The sequence below is a fragment of the Tiliqua scincoides genome, chromosome 2 (assembly GCF_035046505.1).
Source record: "Tiliqua scincoides isolate rTilSci1 chromosome 2, rTilSci1.hap2, whole genome shotgun sequence".
Taxonomy (NCBI): domain Eukaryota; kingdom Metazoa; phylum Chordata; class Lepidosauria; order Squamata; family Scincidae; genus Tiliqua; species Tiliqua scincoides.
In genome coordinates, this window is record NC_089822.1 from 187,333,548 (window position 1) to 187,356,115 (window position 22,568).

The following is a 22,568-nucleotide window of genomic DNA, read 5'->3' on the forward strand; positions in this document are numbered from 1 at the left end:
CATAATAATGCATGAAAAATGAGTCCTTGAGCAAGTTAGCTTTATTATATGTGATATTCAGGAACATTCTTCAGATTTTGTAATACTGGAAAAGAAATAAAATTTAATAGAAGGCACTTCTTTTCCAAAATGTAAGCAGGCCCTGGAATTAGTGACTGACTGAGGACCAAACTGCTCATTTAACATGAAACATTTTGGCCCTTATATTGTAACACACGTAACCACATTGGGGCTTGATTAGGGAAGGGGAGGGGAAGGGGGCTTTAACTCCTTGTCCCTGCTGTGGTCTTTGTTCTAGAGCAACCAGACCTTCTATTACTGCTCTTTTACCTGAGAGTGAAAGGAGTAGCTACAGGGGACCCCAATCCATAACAGGACCATGATGGGGGCAAGGAATTAAAGCCCCCACACCACAGTTCTAATCCCTGTGGTCCCCCCTGGCAGCTATTTATATTTTTTTTAAAAACAAGCATATGTTGAACATAATGTGTATTTTGGCCTAGTTTTAAAAAAATCCGCATGGAGAGCAGAATAAATGACTAATGATTCATAAGGTCTCCTCACTCTTCTCAGGATGATGCTCAAAGGTGTTGATAATGCACATTGATGCTCTCACTGAATAATACCTTTTTCTACCACAACCTCCAATACAGGCCAATAGTTATGTTTAGGAGCTGAAGCATGAGGTTTGTTACAGCAGACAACTCATGTAGCCTTCTCAAAAAATAAACCATCTGCTGTGGTCCAAACACTGCGAGGCACTGTATATCACATTTTGGTTTCTGAAAGTATCCTGTAGTTGTCCCACTGGGTTTTCCAGCAATAAAACTGGTACTGGCAGATTTCTCTGCATGTTCTGGCCTAACAACTAGCACTTGAAAGTACCTTGGTAGCAAACTGTGTTGTCTGGTTGGCTGAATTCCAAACTGACACAGATGTGTGATGCCAATCTAGTTCCTTGCCTAAACTTGTCAAGCCAAGGCAAACAGCATGAAAAGGATGGCTCTTTTGGAAGCTCTTAAGTTGCCCAAGTGCCCAAGCATATAGTAGACAGAACTGCATGTTTTCTGAACCAGATCCAGATTCTACACCAAGCAAACCCAGAGCCTGCCATCAGAGTAAATATTACACACATCTTCTTCCCATATAGTTTTAACTCATTCTTCTCCTCCTCTCCATCAATACCCCATATACCCCAGACTTTTAACTCAGATCTTAGGCAAACTTCCCTAGTGTATTCTGCTTCCAAGATTCACATTTCCAGAGTTTAGCAAAAGATGTAGGGACAGAGAGAAATGAAGGGAGAAAAAGCCTGCAGATCAAGTTTCCAGTATGTAGAGGATTGTGGGAGAAGGGGCAAGGAAAGACCTGTAGGACCAAGAGTATAAAGAGCTATAAAGAGTATAAAGAACCAAAGCCTCTGCTATCAACCACTGAAAGTAGCTTACATGATATTTGTAACAACTAAATTGTTTTAACCAAAGAACTAGGAGGGTAATTGACCTGTGGTGTGTGCCATAAACATATCCTGCTGGTCAGTAAATAGTTTAGACTGATTGACTGGTTCATAGCTGTCTGGCTGGTTTCAAACATCAATTTTACAATGAATGTGATGTGTGAATGTTATAAATAAAACCACAGTATTCTTCTGTACCACAAGCATAAGGTGTGAACCATAACTGGAAATAATTTTTATACTCCTGTTAATGAATTTAAAAAACTCTTTCATTCTAGAAATTTAGTTAACTGGGGGTATTAAAGGAGAATAAATTGGGTGTGAAAATTCTTTTGGCCTCCTTTTTGTGCCTGGGAAGGCAAAACACCAACCTTGGAGTCACAGTCCTTTCTATTCCAGCAGGGAGAAATCCTTCATTAAATCTCTTCTGACCTCTGATCACATAGAGGCTGGTGTTGGAGAGGTCTCAGAAAATGTTCCTTGGATGGAAGTACCCTCCAGCGCAGTTCCCTCTAAAGTGTGTGGCCGTACACCTGCAAGCCAAGCGCCACACAGCGCGGAGCTAAGCAATGTGGAAGTTTGGTGATGACATGATTATGTCATTGCCGAATGTTCGAAGGTGGTGTCACACACAGTTGTGCTACGGTGCAGCTGCGGAAGGGGTCTGCACACTGCAAAGCAGGGAACCTTCCCAGATCGAAAGTGAACTCAATCTCCAATCTTATTCTGGATGTAGACCTGACAGACTGTAAAGTTGGCATCCTTCTCTCTTTGCACCCTACTGAAGTTCCCCGTTCTCTTTCCCCTCCTGGTCTTCCACTCCCAACTACTTAGCTTTTTCATGCCTATCAGGGATACACCCCGAAAAGGTGTAGAGAGTTACCTAGTCATATTGGGAAAATGAAGGTTGGGTACAGCTTTTACTCCCTGCCTGATCCTGAGCTCTGCACACCGGCTTACAGCCAGCGTGCACTGTCACAAATACTGTAAGTCACATTTGTGAGCCCTTACTGTGGGCTCAGCACTGGAGATCTGGTCACTCGGTCCGCCGGGCAGCAGAGAGGCGAGTGGCGTCGGGGGAGGCATTTTGGCGTGAGGGAGGTGGGTGGAGAGGAGGCATAGCCAGGGTGGAAGGGTGCGGGATCGATGGAGCTCAGCTTCATTGGATCCTGAGCCCCATGTCCCCCACATGGGACTCTTCAGTTCTGCACTGGCCCCAAAGCTGCCATAGAACCAAGTGGCCCCATTACATGGCTACTTCCCTTACTCTGGGAAAGGGACGAAAGTCCCCTTCTCCAGAGGCGGTGGTGGCTGCCTGGGCTGCACAGGATACCACAGCAGCAGTTTTTGGCGCCATGGCAGCCCTGTGCTCTGGGCAGCTCAGATTTGGGCTGTTAATCGCTAGTTATTTAGTTTGTATTTACCTAAAATATGCATTTATTTTAAAATCATATGTGCTGTCTTTCTGCCACTCAACACACACCAAATAATACAAATATCAATAAAATCTCATAAAACAAATAGTTAAAAATTCAACGTACACCATTGAACACAATTTTTTTTTAAAGAAAGTGCAGTGATAATAATTATTAATATTGTGGATGTGATAAGGTGGTAGCAGGAAGACGATTCTACCAGTTTTGCTGGTTTGGTATAATTCCAAAATAATGATTCCTGCTGTGCATCAAGCACTGACAGGATCGTATTCATTGCTAGCTGCTGTTAGTGAGAAATCTGGTATAATGAGAATAAAATGCAAGGTAAGAAATGTACAAGGTAAGCAGCCTCCTGTCTTTGTGTCTGACCTGACTAGAGAAAGAAAAAAAAACCACAAAAAGAGATCTCAAGTGTGCAAGAAAATAACATGCCTGTTTTTGTAGATAGGCTATATCACTGTTACATTTTTTTCTTGCACACTTGGAATCTTCCTTCTTTTTTGGTAGCTGTGAGCTGTGGCTTCTTTTTTTAAATTTTGTTGCAAAAGAAAGTAAATCACTGAGCTTCTGCTGAGCTGTTGGCTGCACTTTTGCAGTTCAGTTTAATTGCCCTTAGAAAGGATCGGTTTTCACATTTTATAATAAATATTAAAGTGTCCTTAAAAGTTCAAACAATAGAGAACATCCTTGGCAAACATGAACCTGATCACAGCCAGAGTAAATTGCAGACACTGGTGTGACTGACTTCATCCCTTTTCATCACACACTGCCTTGCCACTTTAATGGCTGCATCCTTTTGTTACAGTCTGTGATACATAAACTCTTAACCTTCAGAGCCCAAAGCAGCAGTTTTCTGAATGAGACCTTATTGTACTCATCAATTTGACTGTTAAAGCCAAAAGGGTTTCTGTTATGCCTTGTGAGAAGACTCCCTCAAAATAGTTATCTGTGAGCCTTTGCCTGTCAGATGGCCTAGTTACAATAGCAGATACTCCAGGGAGTGGCTTCTGGCAGTTCAAAAGCAAAACTGGTTGACTTAGAGAGCCATGGTTCTCAAAGGGATCTGGGTGGTTCTCTGAGGAAACACAAACAGTTGCCAAGAGAGGCACATGTCCTACTCTGGCTTGGTTTACATGAAACTATGTTTTGTACTAATCATTATTAAGAGCCACATCATAGTTTGAGCTTCTAGTTGTGCATCTGGCAAACCGTGGTTTAGAGCTGCTTATCTGTTCTTGCTCTTGTCTGTCTAGGAATCAGCTTTAGGGTCAGCCCAGCCAGGACTGCTGTTGCAAGCGACAGGCTGGGGAGGCAACATCTGGCAGGAGGTGCTCCACACCCCTGCTCTGCCCATTACTCATCTAGCCACTTACCTTGCCAACCATGCTTTCCCCACTTGCTCTCCTTCCTAGGGAGAAGTCCCTATTTCCTACTTCCACTTCCGCAGCCCTCACTCACCTTCCATCCCACAGTGGAAGGCCAACCTGCTGCATGGGGATCATAGTAGCAGCACTGGAGGAGGAGGAGATTGGGGTTGTGATGTGTGCTGTGGTGCCCTCTATGACTTGCTTCCATTTTCCCTTGCAGAAAAGAGAATGAAGAGAGGGATTGTAGTAACAGTGTCCAACATGTTCACTGCATGCCAATTCTCTTCTCAGCCCCCTTTGTTGGAAACAGGCTAGATGGGCAGAGTGTGAGGAGGGAAATGGAAAATTCTTCCACTATTTCCCCAGGCTTCTCCCGTCCAGCCTATTGAGAAGATTGGCAAGTGAAGGACGAGGAGGCAGAGGTAGTAGTGTGTGTGTGACAAGGTAGAGGGCATACATACCCCCTTATTTTTTCACAGGCATTTAATTTCCTTCATTGTGTGTATACTTTGTGAATCTCCTTAATTCTTCTTTTCATTTGATGAAAAAACAAATATAGGGCGCAACCCTAACTGTGCCCTGGGCTGGTGCAAGTCCCTTGCAGGGAGGGTTGCAAATGTATCTTAAAGCATGTTTGTTCCTCTGTGGAAGTAAGCCACGCTGGTGCTTGAAGGTGCACCAGCCCATGGAGGCCAAATTCAGCTTCCTTGGCAGCAGGAGAAGATAGGTCCACATTGGCTGAGCTCAGCCAGCATGGGGGTCTGTGGGGGACAGGTGGAGGGTGGGGTGGATGTGTTTTAGGGCGGGGAGAGGGCAGGCAGGTGCCAAGTGGGAGGTGGGGCTATGATTTGGCAGTTGTGCTGGATCCTAGCCCCCATTCCCAGGTGGCACAGAGCGGCTCCTGGCTACTCTGTTGTGCTCAGATATGCACTACCTTGTCAGGTGATGCAGATTCAAGTAGTCCCATTAGGGCCGCTGCGGTTCTCCCCAGGGTAAGGGGAAAACTGGCCCCTTGCCTCAGGCCAAGCCTCAACCAGCCCCAAACTTCCTCTGGATACAACACAGGCTCCCTGGCCTGCCTGTTCCAACACAAGTTAGGATTGTGCTGCCTGTCACTTTAAGTGCTCAGCTCTGTTTGACTTCATTAGTATTTGGGGGCTTAAATAAGAGTGTTCCCCCCCCTTAGTTAAGAAATATTTCACAACAGCAACACTTGAGAATGACTGGTATAGAGTAAGTGGAATTTTGTTGCCTTTTACCTTTCAGAAAAGCCAGAATTGGATGAGTTCACCTTGGAAAGAGTGCTGGAGGAGCTGGAGACCCTATGCTATGAGAACATGAACATCGCCATTGAGACAGAGGAGGGCCTAGGCATAGAGTACGACGAAGATGTTGTGTGTGATGTGTGCCGCTCACCAGAAGGAGAGGACGGCAATGAGATGGTCTTTTGCGACAAATGCAATGTCTGTGTGCATCAGGTGAATAGCATTTCTCATTTGGTGGGAGTAGTGGAGGCTTCTGCCTCAGGCATCTTGCTCAACTCAAGGGGCCAGACATGGACCTGAGCCAAGAATAATGTTATTGATGTCAGACTCCTTCTACCCTTATTTCTACATCTTGTTGCGTTACATTGGTCTGTGGTTGGTCTGTGGAACTCCTTGCTGCAGCATGTGGTGATGGCTTCTGGCCTAGGCATGAGGCCTAGATGGTATCTGGCCTAGATTAAAAGGGCATTGGACAAGTTTCTGGAGGAAAAATCCATTACGGTTTACAAGCCATGATGGGTATCTGCAATCTCCTGATTTTAGAAATGGGCTACGTCAGAATGCAAGATACAACAAAAGAAAATATTTCTTTACTCATATAGTTAGTCTGTGGAACTCCCTGCCATAGGATGTGGTGATGGCATCTGGCCTAAATGCCTTTAAAAAGGTATGGGACAAATTTCTGGAGGAAAAGTCCATCATGGGTTACAAGCCGTGTTGTGTATGTGCAGCGTCCTGCTTTTAGAAATGGGCTACATCAGAATGCAAGATGCAAGGGAGGGCACCAGGATGTCTTATTGTCTTGTGTGCTCTCTGGGGCATTTGGTGGGCCACTGTGAGATACAGGAAGCTGGATTAGATGGGCCTGTGGCCTGATCCAGCGGGGCTGTTCTTATGTTGTGCAGCACTGGTGGAATAAGAGGTCTTCCACCTCTTGGCCCACTTGTCATCACCTCCCCCGCATGTTTTTTATCCTGCATGGGTGAGGGTATCTTGTCATCTGCACTCCACCTTGCCATATATCCAGATAAGCTGTGTTCATATTATTAGTCAACATGATAATGTTGAAAGGCAGAAAGGGGTGATTTTAGTTGGAAGAACAACAGCAGAGCCACCTAATATACAGTGGGCCCACTTTATCCGTAGGTTCCAAACTCATGGATTTGACACATCGTGGGTTCTAAACCCAAAGGAGGACCCACACCCTGAATGTGACTGGAAGCACCTTCTAGTTGCTTCCAGGAGGCTTTCTGAGACCTGGGGATGCATGCATAGCCTCTACGTGCCACAGAAAGCCCCCCGGAGGTATTGAAAGGTACTTCCAGTTTTTTTTTTCAATAATGGGAAGTGGCTTTCCAATGCCTCTGGGGGGCTTTCTGAGACCTGGAGAGGCTGTGCATGGCCTCCATGGTCCTCAGGACACCTCCAGACCTGACTAGAAGGTGCTTCCGCTCATGTCTGCATTTGGTTATCCATGGGTTTGTGCATCAGTGTGGATTTCAGGAACGGAACCTTCATGGATACTGAAGGCCAACCTATATAGTCAGTAGGTGTGGGAGTCACTATATGGGGAGCTGTAACCTATCTTGTTGCTAGTTTAAAGGATTGGGGATTGCTCTCTCCTCCTTTGAGTAAGAACATAAGAACAGCACCACTGGATCAGGCCATGGCCCACCTAGTCCAGCTTCCTGTATCTCACAGCGGCCCACCAAATGCCCCAGGGAGCACACCTGATAACAAGAGATCTGCATCCTGGTGCCCTCCCTTGCACCTGACATAGCCCATTTCTAAAATCAGGAGGTTGCACATACACATCATGGCTTGTAACCCGTAATGGATTTTTCCTCCAGAAACTTGTCCAATCCCCTTTTAAAGGCGTCCAGGCCAGATGCCATCACCACATCCTGTGGCAAGGAGTTCCTCAGACCAACCACACGCTGAGTAAAGAAATATTTTCTTTTGTCTGTTCTAACTCTCCCAATACTCAATTTTAGTGGATGTCCCCTGGTTCTGAGTAGATCTCTCGTTAGTTGCTTTCTCTGCCGTGTTCTAACTCAGTAATAGTTGCGGCAGTTCATTCATTGTATCACTAAAGTTCCTTACAAAACTCAGCTTTGCTGTGTGGGACTGATTGATTCCCTCAGCTCTGTTAACATTATTAACTACCACCATGTGGCATCTATTGAACGTTTAATGACCTTGAATGGGCAGAATGTGGCTGTGACTTCAGAGAGCATCTGTGATAGATTGCTTGTATTGAATTTAATAGAGAAGTAGGTAGAAAATAGTCTGTATAGTCTAGGCATCTAACTTGCCAGATGGTTCTTTAGAAGGAAAGAAAATCAATGTAGGTCCATTGAAGGCAGGCCACCAATTAACAATCAATACTGAGGAACTGAGTCTGGGACGCTCAGTGTAATCAGAAGTAGATCTTCCTTTAGGCACACTGCTCAGTCTTTTTCTCTCCCCATCCACAGCAGCATTATTTTGCTACGTAAGCAAATTGTGAGTTCTGCTATGGCTGAGGGTGTCCTTCTCACTGAATCCCCTCTCCCTCCTATCCTCCCAACTGGGGGCCTCAGAGCCAGGGTGGAAAGGAGGTTGGTCTCACTTGACTCCTTCTCCACCTGCCAGAGTTAGTGCTGCATCAGAGGGAGGAGGGAAGCACCTCCTCAGTGGCAGCCTCTTCCGTTTAGCAGTCTGTCTGGCCTCATCATCGGCTTGCCCCTTTATACCTTGCTAGGGGTCTCATAAGGTCCCATAAGCTGCCCCACCTGGGTTGCAGCCTCCCTCCACTGATAACTCTGGAGGTGCCTGCATCATCCTCTGGGTGGGACCTGGCTTGGGTCTGTTGTAGCTTCCCCACAGCAAAGCTAGTGGTGCTGCAACCTCTCTGACCAAATGCCTTCTCCAGGGGCAGGGTTTCATCGCCCATTATTGTCGTCAGCTCTTGAGCCTCCCTGCCTGCCACAAGAATTTCCGTTGCTGTTCCTTGTGCAGGCGGGAAAGCTGTTCCAGGTCTGCTTGGCCTCTGTCTCCCATGGGAGCATCACCTGTGGGCAGAGGTGGGATAGTGTCCAGACACACATTATTTTCAAAAGTCCTGCTGCGAGTGTGCATGTGAATCAAAAGAGATTTCTTATATATATATATAAAGTTATGCAGAAAGAGAGTAAGAATTTTTTTATCCAATTGCCTTATCTGTTGTCATAATTTTTCCTGGCAGATGCTCTGTAACTTTAGTAAGTATAAGTACAGTGAGAAATTCATCAGGCGTAGCTGCATTTCTATGTTGAGAAAAGCTGTATCTAGCAAATTTCTGTTGACCTTCTGTCTGGATCCACTGGATCCTGAGCCTCTGTTTCGAGCCACCATTGTGGGGCTGCTCTGCTTACCCAGGGGAAGAGGACAAAAGTCCCCTTCCCCGAAGAAGCCACTGGCACTGCCTGTGGAGTGTGCATTTTCGGCACCGCTGTAGCCCTGGGCACTGGGAGCACAGGATTGGGCTGTAAGTTTCTTCAGACACCTGGCCGCTGGAATAAAGCGGCCCCTATTCCTCACCTTCAGAGCCTGTTGCACCTGCAAAAGCGACTGCAACTGTAGGAGAGAGAGAGAGAGAGAGCGAGCTTTGAAATGATATGACTTTGGCATCTCTTCTGCCTTTACTTTGATTGCTGTTTTTAGATTTGCCAGTCACACTAACCTCAAAATAGGAATTTGGTTGTAGTTCAGATATTTGACACCTGAAAGAAATATATTTTAATGTAGTAGTTTAGTGCCCTTTCACACTTCTGTGGGTTCAATTCATAATACGCTTTTTCTTTTTTACAGGCAAGCATGCTGCTCATGGCATGGCCCCTGTAAGGGTGGAAATGACAGGAAAATTTAAAATTAGCTGACTGTCAGTTCCTCTTTTCTCTTTAAGAATCTTTTCTTAGCTCCACTCTCTCTGTCCCAGTTAAATCAGAGCTGTTTAAACACTATGCTTCCAAGACACCTGATCACAGAACAGAAAAGAAATATTGTCTTTAAAAATCCATAATGCAAGTGACACACTAACCTGCAAGTGAACTAACCTGGAAGTAATGTAGAACACAATGTGATTTCTAAGGTCCCTAGCCTATAAATACTGAGGAAAGGAACAGGGATTTAGACTTACAGCCTGAAAGAGACATATTCTGTCTTATCCAAGAGGATCTCTCTGAATCTCGCATAAGCTACTATTGTGCTACACACATCAGATCAGTTAAATGAGTAAGGGCCCAGTCCTATCCAATTTTCTAGTGCTGGTGCTGCTATGCCTATGGTGTATGCACTACATCCTGTGTTGGGGTAGCAGTCACAGAGACCTCCTTAAGGTATGGGAACATTTGTACCTTTACCTCGGGGCTGTATTGCAGCTGCACCAGTGCTGGAAAGTTGAATAGAATTGGGTCCTAAATCAGTAACTGGTTTTGGATTACCTTTAGGCTTTAAAGCTTACCACCCACAGAGGGGACTTCTAAATGAAACCATGAGCTTCTAACCTCTAGCACAGTGTTTTTCAACCTTTTTCATTTCGCTGCACACTGGCATGGGAATAAAATGGTCAAGGTACACCATCAGCTTTTTGACAGTTGACGAGGTACACTGTGCTGTCTAGTGGGGGCTCACATCTCCCAATGGTCCTATTGATAAATGACCCTCTTCCAAATTCCTGCGGCACACCTGGGGACCATTTGTGGCACACCAGTGTGCCACAGCACAGTTGTTGAAAATGGCTGCTCTAGCATATTAGTTCAGATATCAGTAGCCCACACTGATTTCTTGATGCTTCTCTCACAGTTGTCCACTTACTTAAAAAAAAAAAAAAAAGCAACAAAGGCTTCAGTGCCTGTGATAACCAAGACAACTGAGAGAGGAGGAGCTCTGAAACTAGATAATCATCAGAACATTGGTCAGTGTAAACCTTGACATGCCTACTATAGCATAACTTCATACACTGTTTAGAATACAGTCATTGAGTAGTGAGGTCTTCTGCTGAACATCATGTGTAACCTAGGAACTACAGTTATCATTTACATTTCAACCATTTAATCTCTGATATGTGGTTTAATTCGTTGAAGCGTGGGCTATGGAATGATGGTGAACTACCTTATCTAAAAATTATGCAGAACAAGTTTCAACGGTTCTACATCACTGCATTGCTTTTAGAATACTTAAAGTTTGAAAAAAAATATGACTATGTTAACAGAAGTTAACAGAAACATAATTCATAATGTCTTCAGACTCGAATCATTTGTCAATCAATATGTTGTAGATTTTCAGGTACTAAGGGCGCGATCCTAACCCCTTATGTCAGTGCTTTCTAGCTCTGGCATAGCAGTGCCAATGGGAGATGTGCTGCATCCTGCAGTTGGGTGTCACTCACAGATGCCTCCTCAAAGTAAGGGAATGTTTGTTCCCTTACCTCAGAGCTGCATTGCCCTTATGTCAGTGCTGGAAAGCATTGACATAAGGGATTAGGATTGTGCCCTAAACCATTTTTTCACATTTAAAAATAAAGCTTTGTGAATAGTAATTTTAGTAACAACATGTCAACCATCCATGTTTTGAAATGGAAATGCATGCATCAAACATATGTACGAAGTATGGCCATTCAGGTCATGACCCAGTGCTGAACTTTGTTGTCCATCCCTCACATAAATAACCTATCCTTACAATTATGTTCATTTAGGCTTGTTATGGAATCCTGAAAGTTCCTATTGGAAACTGGCTTTGTCGTACCTGTGCCCTGGGAGTCCAGCCAAAGTGTTTACTCTGCCCAAAGAGAGGGGGAGCTCTGAAACCAACTCGGAGTGGGACAAAATGGGTCCACGTGAGCTGTGCCTTATGGATACCTGAAGTAAGATACAAAATAGTTTTGTTCCCCCTAAATGGAAGGTGTTTGGGATGTTGGTTTGGTATATTTGCATTTGAACTTGCAAGTGACCTTCACAGGCACCATCAAGAATCATCACCTGTCACTCATGTCAAGGGTCAGGTGAAACAGATCAGATTTAAGAGACTGCCTGACATTTGTTCTTGAGCACTAAGAGCCAGTTTAAATTCTTCTCCATACAGTGTGGCGTGGTGGTCCTCAGGGACATCCACACTGAGAATATAACATACAACTTAGGCTTTCCATAGATATAACTACAGTTTCTTGGTAGCAGTTTCCGTAATTACATTTTTTTTCACAGATTACTTTCTCTACCTGTATAGATTTTATATGGGTGGATGCATCACACAGAGATTTTTGAATGTCTGAATCAATCCCAAGAGAATGACCCTCTTCACTTTTCTCTCTGTTAGTCTCAACTTAATGTGGAAACAGCCATGGAACATAATGTTTATGTTTGTGCATGTATATGGTTCCATTATTGTTTAAGATGATGTATGACAGCCACTCATTTATGTGCTCTGCCTTGTGCTCAGGTTAGCATTGGATGCCCTGAAAAAATGGAACCCATTACAAAGATTTCACATATCCCAGCAAGCAGATGGGCTTTGTCATGCAGTCTTTGCAAGGAATGCACTGGAACATGTATCCAGGTAAGCCCTTTATCCCGGGGAAGACTGGGATAAAGTCTAGATATTTTTCTTTTCTGCACTATCTATATAAGAAGATATGTATATAGCCCACAGTCCTACCAAACAGAAAGTACACATTGATAGTTTCTGACAGGTAGTGCATTTAACAGCCCAAAGGAGCCTGTTAGACTTTGCTGTGTGAAACTTTTAATCAGTGATGTTTCCTTTGGTTAATGTATGATTGTCACTGTGCTTGGTTTAGTTGATAGCTTGGAATCATAAACTACGAATGCAACAGAAGGTCATCTAGTTTGCCAGCCAGCTGGCTTTGCAGGAAGTTTAGCTTTCCCCAGAAGTGGAATGGTTGCTCTTCATATTATGGTATACGTATGAACATGGTTAAGAGCATCATCAGAAGCCCTTCTCCAAGTGCCCCTACCAGGGGCTGAGGTTTATGGCAGCCTGAGAGAAAACCTTCTTATTGGTGGTGTCCAAGTTATGGAACACCCTCCCAAGAGCTGTGTGCATTGTTATCTTTTAGGCATCCGACAAAGTCCATCTATTCTCAGATACTTTTCTCAGTGTTTCATGGTTTGTTTTGGTATTTTAACCCCCCCCCCTTGTTGAAATTAAACTGCAAACTGTAATTTCTTTTGGATTTTTTTTTGTTCTATAGCTAACAAATTTTGCAAAAACCCAAAAGGTTTGTTTTTATATAAATTGTTACATGCCTTGAGACTTTGTGCTGAAGCAGGGTATAAATTCGTAAATACATACACATATATATGGCATCTTCCATATATACATTATTATACATATTGTATATGGTACCCTCCAGTGATAAGGCACCAGAGAAGTGATTGCAGGCATGTCTTGGTGCCATTGGTCTTTATTTTTCTGCCAGAACCCCATAAAGGGTTAGCTCTTTCAGTACTTACTTGCATGATCTTTGGGTGCAATCACAGGATAACCTTCAGCTGGGATCTGTGCACTTGTGTTGTAAATTAGTTGGTTTTGGTACTGGGCACAGAATTCAGCATCTTGATATTATCACTTGCTGACAAGTTCCTAGTCCACCTGTCTGTGACAGTGGTGTGGGTGTGGACAATGGCTGGTAAATATCAGAAGCTGGGGCTCTGCAGTGAGGCTCCTGGCCCTTCCTCATGAGTATCAGAAGCACCATAGATTTCTCCTTTCTTTCTCAGATAATTTAGGGGAAAGAGTAGGTTTTTCCTGTGTTTTGTAGGAAGGGAAAGGAGAGAAACCATCCCTCCATTCTTTTCCCTCCCCTTAAGCTGTCCAAAAAAGACTGAAGGGGTAGAGTTTTGCAGGAGGGGGCAGTAACACATAGATGTTGATCTTTAAAAAAAAAAAAATCTTTAATAGCCAGGTGCACAGACTTGGCATTAGGTACAGAGAAGCATCTAATCTCACATATCTGTCCTGTCCAAGTGCACCTTGATCTTAATAAAGATAACCAAAGTGTTGACCTCTGGAACAGTGGAAGGATCTGTCAAAGCTGAGATGTATAGCAGTGCTTCAAGTGTCAGGAAACAGTTATCTGGTGGAAGTCATGTGCTGCATGAACACAAAGCATCAAGCTGCCATGGCATTTTGGGGGTGTTTTGAAAGAAAAATGTAAAAGCCGTCCTTTTTAACCTGAAAGGAAAGCTCCTACACATTTCTTTAAATCCTCCCAGTGTTGATTCAACTATATTTGTGATGGCTCTGGTAGATCTGCTTATTCACCCTGCCAGATGGAGATATTCTGTCATAATGGCAACTACTGACAAAGAACGGATGGGCAGGGAAACGAGTCAGCTACACTTGGCAGCATTAAAAAAAAAAAGGAATTCAGTTTTCTCCTAGATTTCATCCTCTTAACTCTGGCTCACTTGTTAGTTTTGAAATGCTCTGAACTGAATGGATTTGCATGAAAGGTCACCTGAAATGGAAAACAGGGTTTTATTGTCTCCTTTGCTGACATCCTACATTTCCTAAGTCTTTGTAAGACTGACACACAGGTTTTTTCTCAGTGCTGCCCTTCTAAAAGGTAGAATATTTCTGCAGTGAAAGAAAAAATGGAATATGTAGATGATTCAGTTGCTTAAAGCCTTTGAGTAACGATTAAGCATTGCAATGAAACTTAGAAATAAATAAGTATTAAATTCTACCCTCCCACCCATTCTCTTTCTTTCCCTCCCTCCCACTTTTTTCCTTTTTTTTAAGGCAAAACTGTAGTTTTTGTGACTATCCTGTGTTTACTAGCTGTATGCAAAACCAGTGCCATGATAGGGTAGGTATGAGATTCCAGCCCAGGGGTGCCAAACATAAAGCCAGCAGGCCAGATCCAGCAGCGGAAGGTCTCTAACTAACCTGCCTGAACACATCTCGGCGGACATACCCTTTCACGGAGAAAGGGGAGTGGAGTGGCAAGTTCCACCACTCATAACAGTGCACCTTCCCCTCATTCCAAAGCAGCCTCTCCGGCAAGCACAGGGGAGCACTGGGGCCAGGCTTTATCAGCCTTCTGTAGAGGAGCAGAGCCAAAGGGAAGGGCAGAATATGTGTAGGAGGAAAAGTAACAGGCAGAATGTGTTCAAGAAATAAGACTGTGAAGTTTCTAATAATAACTAATAATAATAAATTATCAAATAAATAAATATCTGAAATAATGACTATGAAATGGATAGTGTTTCCAAAGTAAAATGTTTTGGCATGGGTGGGGAAGGAGGAAAAAACCCAAACAATTATCAGTCCTGCATAAAATTCTTTAAGGGCCTGGCTCCAGTGTTTTGCTATTACTATTCCAGTCTTTTTTTTTACTTGCTCAGGTATCTTTAAACTTCAGTTCTTCTTTATTACCTCCTTGACATTAGGGAGTTGCTCCCTGTGCTGTCACCACCACACTTTTATCATTCATCATATAACTTTGGATTTGGTCTCAAATAACCTTTTGCACTGAGCAGGTCCTTTCCCCACCCACCCCCCTTCCTTTTGCACTCAAAAGGCCATCATACAGTGTTACAGTTTGATCTCTTGAAGTCTTTTTTTTACAATCTCACATCAAGGATTGCACACAGAAGGCCCAGTTGCTGTATTTTCCTAAAATACTGAACAAATTAATTCTACACATTTATTTTTGCACAGTTCATTCTGGCTGCAAAGTTTGTTTGGGGAACTTTTACAATAAAATTTTGAAATTCTTGTATTTCTTTTCTCACATGGACTGTAGAAAGGAGACCAGAAACTCACATACTACAAACCGTTTCATTTCATACCATTTTTGTAGAAAAGCAGTATATACATTTTCTTAATAATCATTTGAATGAAGTCATCCCACTTACAGATCCTGAAAATTCCATTGTGCCTTCTCTAGTTTCCAACCATTTAAGAAAATCTGCCATTGTGCTGTCAGGCTTTTCTCTAGAATGTAAAGACCTTCAAATACACTGCAACCCAAACAGGAAAGGAAGCTTCATTCTTATTTAGAAGGTTGCATGCTGTGCCCTCAAAATGACTGTATAGGATGCCAAATGAAACTGCCTTATTGAGTAACAGCCCATTCCTGAAGGTAACAGCTCCGTCGGGTACAGCGGTGCCAAAATAGCTACCGCTATATCCCGTGGCACTGCCGAGGCTACAGGAGGGCTCCTTGGGGAAAGGACACTTTTGTATCTTTTCCCTGGGGAAAGCCCCAAGCCCCACATTGGGGCTTCTCAAATCTGTGTCGGCTATTTTGCCAATGCAGTCTTGAGAGAGAAGGCCCAACACAGAGTTCCAGATCTGGCGGAGCAGAGATCCACTGGTCACACCCCCTCCCCGCTCCTGAACGCCTTCCCCCATGGCCCTCACCACAGCCCAGAGCTCTTAACTAGTTCCAGGTGGCATCCGGCTGGCACTGGGCCAGCACAGACTCTGCGCAGGGTGTTGTGGATGCACCTTATGGCACATTTGTGACAGTACCGGTGCTGGCCCAGCTTAGGATTGGGCCCTAAGACTGTTGGTCCATCTAGATCAGGGGTGCCCAAACCCTGGCCTGGGGGCTACTTGCGGCCCTCGGGGACTCCCAATGCGGCCCTCAGGGAGCCCTCAGACTCCAATGAGACTCTGGCCCTCCAGAGACTTGCTGTTGGAACCCATGCTTGCCCAACGTAAGTGCTCTCAGCATGAGGGTGACTGTTCAACCTCTTGCATGAGCTGTGGGGTGAGGGCTCCCTCCACTACTTGCTGTTTCACATTTGTGATGCAGCAGTGGCAGCGAAGGAAAGACCGGCCTTGATTTGCGCAAGGCCTGTTATAGGCCTTGAGCTATTGCAAGACCTTCATTCATTCATAGAAGTTCCATTTCCAATATATTAATTTATGTAAATTTATTCAAATTTGAAATTTAAATTAATTCTTTTTTCCCCAGCCCCCGACACAGTGTCAGAGAGATGATGTGGCCCTCCTGCCAAAAAGTTTGGACACCCCTGATCTAGATCAGTATTGTTTACACTGTCTAGCAGCAGTTTTCCACATTTTTCATACAGAGATCTTTCCCAGCCCTATTTGGAGTTACCTGCTTAGAGTTTCTTAAGCCCTATTTGGGACCTTCTACATGAAAAGCATATACTCTACTACTGAGCTGCAGCTCTTACCAAGGGGTTTATTGAGGGAGGAAGAAAAAGGCACTTTCCAACTTTGCTAAGATATCTGAATGCCCCTGAGATCTTCAGCTGGCCATGTGAAGAGCCCTCAGCAAGGAGAGAACACCTCCAAGCAGCACAGAGTCTTATTACTGCACTTTTTTAGTGGGTCAACAGTGATGCAGAGGACAAATGGCAGCATGTCGACTGTTGACCATAAGATTCATTGCCTTTGATTTCCCAGGGGGAAAAGCTGCAAGTGTTCAGCACTGAACAGTTCCCTTTTCTGAGCAGAAACAGAACTATCAGACTCTGTGGTTTACCTTAGCAAACATATTTCCATGGCAAGCTATAAACCTTCCCAATAATTACATCATTTGCTCCCATATAAACACTTGTGGTTCTGATAGCATAATGCGTTGACTTGTGCAGAGCAATCCCTTGGCACCCAGTCTTTAGCCGCTGGCTGGGGTACGGCTGCTGAAAGCAATGAGGCCTCATGCATTTCTCCTAGACCTTCCATCAAGTGATAGAAAGATTATAGGGAGATCACTCCATCTGCTAGAAAGGGAACTGACATGATGGTAACATCAAAAGACAATATTATCTAAGAATTATTCAAAAATTACTCTTAAAGAATCACATCTGCTGTATGAATCACCATCAGCAACCACTTAACATCTAAATACTCATGTAACAGAGAAGACCCAACATCTCAGAGGCTTCTTGCCCTAAACTAAGCAAAAATAAATGCTTTTGTGCATTGTCACCCAGCAATTGAACTCCTTAACAAAAGCTTTCAGCTAAGTTGTTGTACCACAGGACAATCAGATCCAGCGGCAATCTTTCTTCTTTCTGTTCTTATGTATGAACATTACCACTGTTCGCAGCGCCTTCTATGTATTGGCATATTTATTGCTGCTGTCGTTTCATTCTCTAACGGAAAAAAAGATGCATCAATAATGCCCATTATCACTTTATGCAAAGCTCTTTGGTAGCTACTGCTGAACAGGTACTTTTCGTTGTTGACCTGTCAGCTCGGCTTGCTAATTATTTCCTATTTGCATTTTGGGCAGAGTCCCTGACAACTACTACTTGCCATCTGTCACAAGAAACCCAGGCTGGGTGGCATTCTATTTGTTTTATCTCTAAGGTAGCATGGATAATCTTTCCTGTGTAAAAGGGCACTGGGTAGGCAGTTGTTCTAGCAAGAGCCATAAACAATTTAATAATGATATTAATACTGCTTGTGACGCAAATAGTTAAGTTAGATGCATTTATTTTAGTAGCTTGAATGCTGAGTTAAGAGCAAGGAGTTTCTTGCTCTCCTTTCCTCTCAGTCTCATCACTGTATCTATGTGCATTACTGTACAAAAGATCTTCTCAATTGCTCATTTTTAAAGTGTCCCCATATGTTACTCCAGTATAAGTACAATTGGCTCTGTCAGTAGCTATCTAGCTATGTATGCAGTGAAATTGCAGCTTTGGCTACTGGACAAGAAAATTCAGTCAAGACAGTTTATGGTTGGCAAATGCTTGTAACTTCAGAATGCAATACGATGTACGAAAACTACTCTGTTGCATCTTTTCAGCATACTCTTTTTTTTTTTCTTCCTAAGGGTATCAGATGTATCCACAGTAAAGGCCAGCTTGTAGTGGACCAGTTCTCCTTTATAAGTCTGGAACCTGGTACTAGTTTTTAAATGTGCATCCAGCAAAAATAGTGAAAGAAAAGCACTTAGATTCATACATCATGTCTTCATAAGAGCTTCCCACACTGAGACTTCCTCCTACTTGGTAATAAATGTAGTTTTAAATATTTGGTCAGACCTGAGAGCTGCCAGATCCCCTCTCTGGACAGGTACTGTTCCTCTTCATGACTCTACAACAGGCAGAATGTCCCTGGGTTGTCTACCATCCCACCATGCTATTATGATTCTTCTGCCTTCCATAGATACTCTAGAACAGTGGTGGGCAGAAGGTTACTTCAGAGACACCAGTAACTCTGACAGCAATCTAAAGTCATCCCTACATCTTCTGCCTACTTCGTCCGCAGCCTCAATGGTTTGAATTTTTTTCTTCTGTTTTTTTCCAGCTCCCAGGAACCCAGGTTCAAATCTCAGGCCAGCCTTGTTGGGTCATGGACAGAATATTGAGCAGAGTGCATTATTGAATTGGGTGTGTGTGTGTGTGTGTGTAAGAAACAACTAAAATTTGTCATTCTGCAGTGGATTTTGCCTCCCTTGGCCAGTCTCCCCAAGCCATTTTTTACTAATTCCCAAGGCTCCCAAAAGCCTAAATTCTTCCTGCTGTAAATTGAGGCCCAAATTAGATATCAGTGCACCTGTTTGTCTAAACTCAAATCTGCCTCAATCATATTTAGCATGAAGGATGGGGCTCTGGTTTTTTTGGTAAAAGGGTGACATTTAGTGTAGAAGAGCTGAACTCTCTTCATACCTGCCATTTTCCTCCCCATAGCCTTTCCTTGATAGGTGTTTTTTTCCTCATCTAAGTTCAGTTTTGGTATCTGAGCTCAGCTGAAGTAAAACACACTGTAAGGTACCCATGGAGCAAAAATAAAGGTTTGCATATTGAGTATTTAAAGTTCACCATAAAATGGTTTTCCCCCCTAAAATTTAAATTCTCCTCACACTCAACTGAGAACACACAGATACCCTGAATCACTTCTCTGTATTCTCCAGGAAATATCCCTTGTGTTAATGTGGACATTCAAGTTGGAGCTACTATTCTTCTTAACCATGTTATGTAAACTGCTCAGTGTGGTGTCTACAGCAATAAGCCCTTCAGAATAGCTCCTTATTACAGTTTAACTGGTCATTAGCAGCTGGAATAGACTGCTTTCTTATGGGTTATGGCTTAAATAATTACCTGACACTCTGAGCCATTAAAAAAACAGTTAATGAATAGTGGGGAGATCCATGAGGAGACTGCAGAGTTCCATACAGTTAGCTGAGAAATGTATTGTGTTCAATGGGAAATGGTGCTTGGATTTTACTACCTAGGGGAAGAGGGCCTGACAGAACAAATTACCCAGGGAGGGGTTTAACAAAAGTATTCCAAAGTTCTTTTTTTATAAGAACAGTTGACAGCTATTTAGTCACTGCAATGAGCTTTAATAAGCTAATTTTTATGATATAATTCTGCAGAAACCAAAGTCCTCTTTTTATCTTTTCTTTTTTTGCAACACTAATTAAATAACAATATCAAAGGGAAGGTACTAATAAAGGTCCTGTGCTTTGGGGGCATTGTAAGCCCCTGAAAGGGCAGCGTTATTCATGAGCTTGTGACCCAGTCTGCAGAACAAAAATCAAATTAGCCAAGGTAGCTTAAAGATAAAAAGGAACAGGAAATAACAAGGAGGTAGGACTTTTTTTTTTCTTTTTTCAAAAGAATATGAGCATTTCAAAAAAGCCAATGTCCCCATGAGAATCAGTAGCACTTGTGATGCTGTTTCACAGGCAAAACTGTTTCTGTGTGTCTCTTGTACTGTCTGTGTGTTAAATTTAAATACTTTTTGCTCTAGCTGAGCACCAGAAAGCAATAACTTCTTGTGAATTCTTGTGCCTCTGGCAAAAAAGTTCACTTCTTCACCATTCATACATGGCAAATAATATACTTTTTCTGACCCCTTTTATTGAAATCCAGTCTTAATTACCATTTCTGTATCTAGTGGCATGGTATATGGTGTAGTGATCTGAATAGATACTCCATCTTACCTTACTTTTGACCAGTACACTAACAGTGCACAAATCATGCAATCCTATGGTATCTTTACTTGGAAGTAAGTCCTACTGTCTTCAATGTGACTTACTACCTAGCTACAGTGTTTAGAACTACAGTCTATGTTGTGAACAGAACAAAGGCATGGTCCAGTGAAAGATGTAGAAATAGTATCTTTGGGATCAAGATGAAGGGCAGAAATAAAATTCTCCATCACATTTGGTTAATTTTTTCATGAGAGGCTGTACTTCTTATGCCAGTGGTTCTCAAACTTTTAAGGAGCATTACTCCCTAAGTCCCTATGTGGGGTAGGGGCAAGGGCAGTGACGAAGTCCCCAGGACTGCGTCACTAAGGGGGACGAGGGGATCGTGTCGCTAAGTTCCAGTATAATAGCCCATGCAGGAAGAAATGGCTAGCCTTGTAACATGGGATGGTGGTGGGAACAGACATGCTGCTGTTTGCTCCCTATTTCAAAAACTCAACTAGATTGTCTCACAAGCACTGGAGAGGTGGAATGCACCAACTCTGCATAACTACAAAAAATAAAAGTAAAAAATTAGATGAATTCCATAGGGAGTGCAGTCAGTGCAAGTACACTCTAATGAATGTCTGAAACGTAATGTGCATAAGACAATGGTTTTCAAACTGGTGGGTCATGACCCACAAGCTCATGTAAAGCTTCCCCATCCCTTTAAGGGGCAGGAGGAGGTAGTGATATGATCCCCAGGATCGTGTCGCTAAGGGGTGAGAGGGGTTCTTTTACTTACTGTGGGCAGAAGCACACAGCAGGAGGTGTGGGGAGCCCCACGCTGTTCTCCACAGGGCTCTGCAAGTGTTAGAATGTTGAGAATCAGCACATGCAAACCACTTCCAGTTTGCAGGATGTGCTTTGCATGTGCTGCTTCTCAACATTCTAACAGTCGCAGAGCCCTGTGGAGAACAGCGTGGGGCTACCTGCACCTCCTGCTGCTTGCTTCTGCCCACAGTAAGTAAAAGAACCCCCCTCACCCCTTAGCGACACGATCCTGGGGATCATATCACTACCTCCTCCTGCCCCTTAAAGGGATGGGGAAGCTTTACATGAGCTTGTGGGTCATGACCCACCAGTTTGAAAACCATTGTCTTATGCACATTACGTTTCAGACATTCATTAGAGTGTACTTGCACTGACTGCACTCCCTATGGAATTCATCTAATTTTTTACTTTTATTTTTTGTAGTTATGCAGAGTTGGTGCATTCCACCTCTCCAGTGCTTGTGAGACAATCTAGTTGAGTTTTTGAAATAGGGAGCAAACAGCAGCATGTCTGTTCCCACCACCATCCCATGTTACAAGGCTAGCCATTTCTTCCTGCATGGGCTATTATACTGGAACTGTTTGCACATTATACTATGCTTATGTACAGAGTGTTTTTACACAGGTACTGCTATCTGCTAAGAACATATGAACAACCCTCCTGGATCAGGCCAATGGCCCATCTAGTCCAGCTTCCTGTATCTCACAGTGGCCCACCAAATGCCCCAGGGAGCACACAAGACAATAAGACACCTGCATCCTGGTGCCCTCCCTAGCATCTTGCATTCTGACGTAGCCCATTTCTAAAAGCAGGACACTGCACATACACATCATGGGTTGTAACCCATGATGGACTTTTCCTCCAGAAGTTTGTCCGATACCCTTTTAAAGACATCTAGGCCAGATGCCATCACCACATCCTATGGCAGGGAGTTCCACAGACTAACTATATGAGTAAAGAAATATTTTCTTTTGTTTGCCCTCACTCTCCCAACACTCAATTTTAGTGGATGTCCCCTGGTTCTGGTGTTGTGCGAGAGGGAAAAGAGCATCTCTCTATCCACTCTATCCTTCCTGTGCATAATTTTCTATATCTCAATCATGTTCCCCCACAGGTACCTTTTTTCCAGGCTGAGGAGCCCCAAACGCTGTAGCCTTTCCTCGTAAGGAAGGTGCTCCAACCCAGTAATCATTTTAGTCACTCTCTTTTGCACCTTTTCCATTTCCACTATGTTATTTTTGAGATGTGGCAACCAGAACTGGACACAATACTCCAGATGTGGCCTTACCATCGATTTGTACAACAGCATTATAATATTAGTCGTTT

General features: G+C 43.5%; 1 protein-coding gene across 4 annotated transcripts in view; it reads left to right on the plus strand.

Annotated features, from left to right (window-relative positions):
- JADE2 (jade family PHD finger 2) overlaps nucleotides 1–22,568 on the plus strand; it is a 167,868-nt gene that overhangs the window by 115,194 nt on the left and 30,106 nt on the right. For all 4 annotated transcript variants that reach the window (XM_066618226.1, XM_066618225.1, XM_066618227.1 and 1 more), the window contains 3 exons: nucleotides 5,526–5,737; nucleotides 11,241–11,408; nucleotides 11,981–12,097. In XM_066618226.1, the coding sequence (XP_066474323.1) occupies nucleotides 5,526–5,737; nucleotides 11,241–11,408; nucleotides 11,981–12,097 (497 nt within the window). The remainder of the gene's footprint in view (nucleotides 1–5,525; nucleotides 5,738–11,240; nucleotides 11,409–11,980; nucleotides 12,098–22,568) is intronic.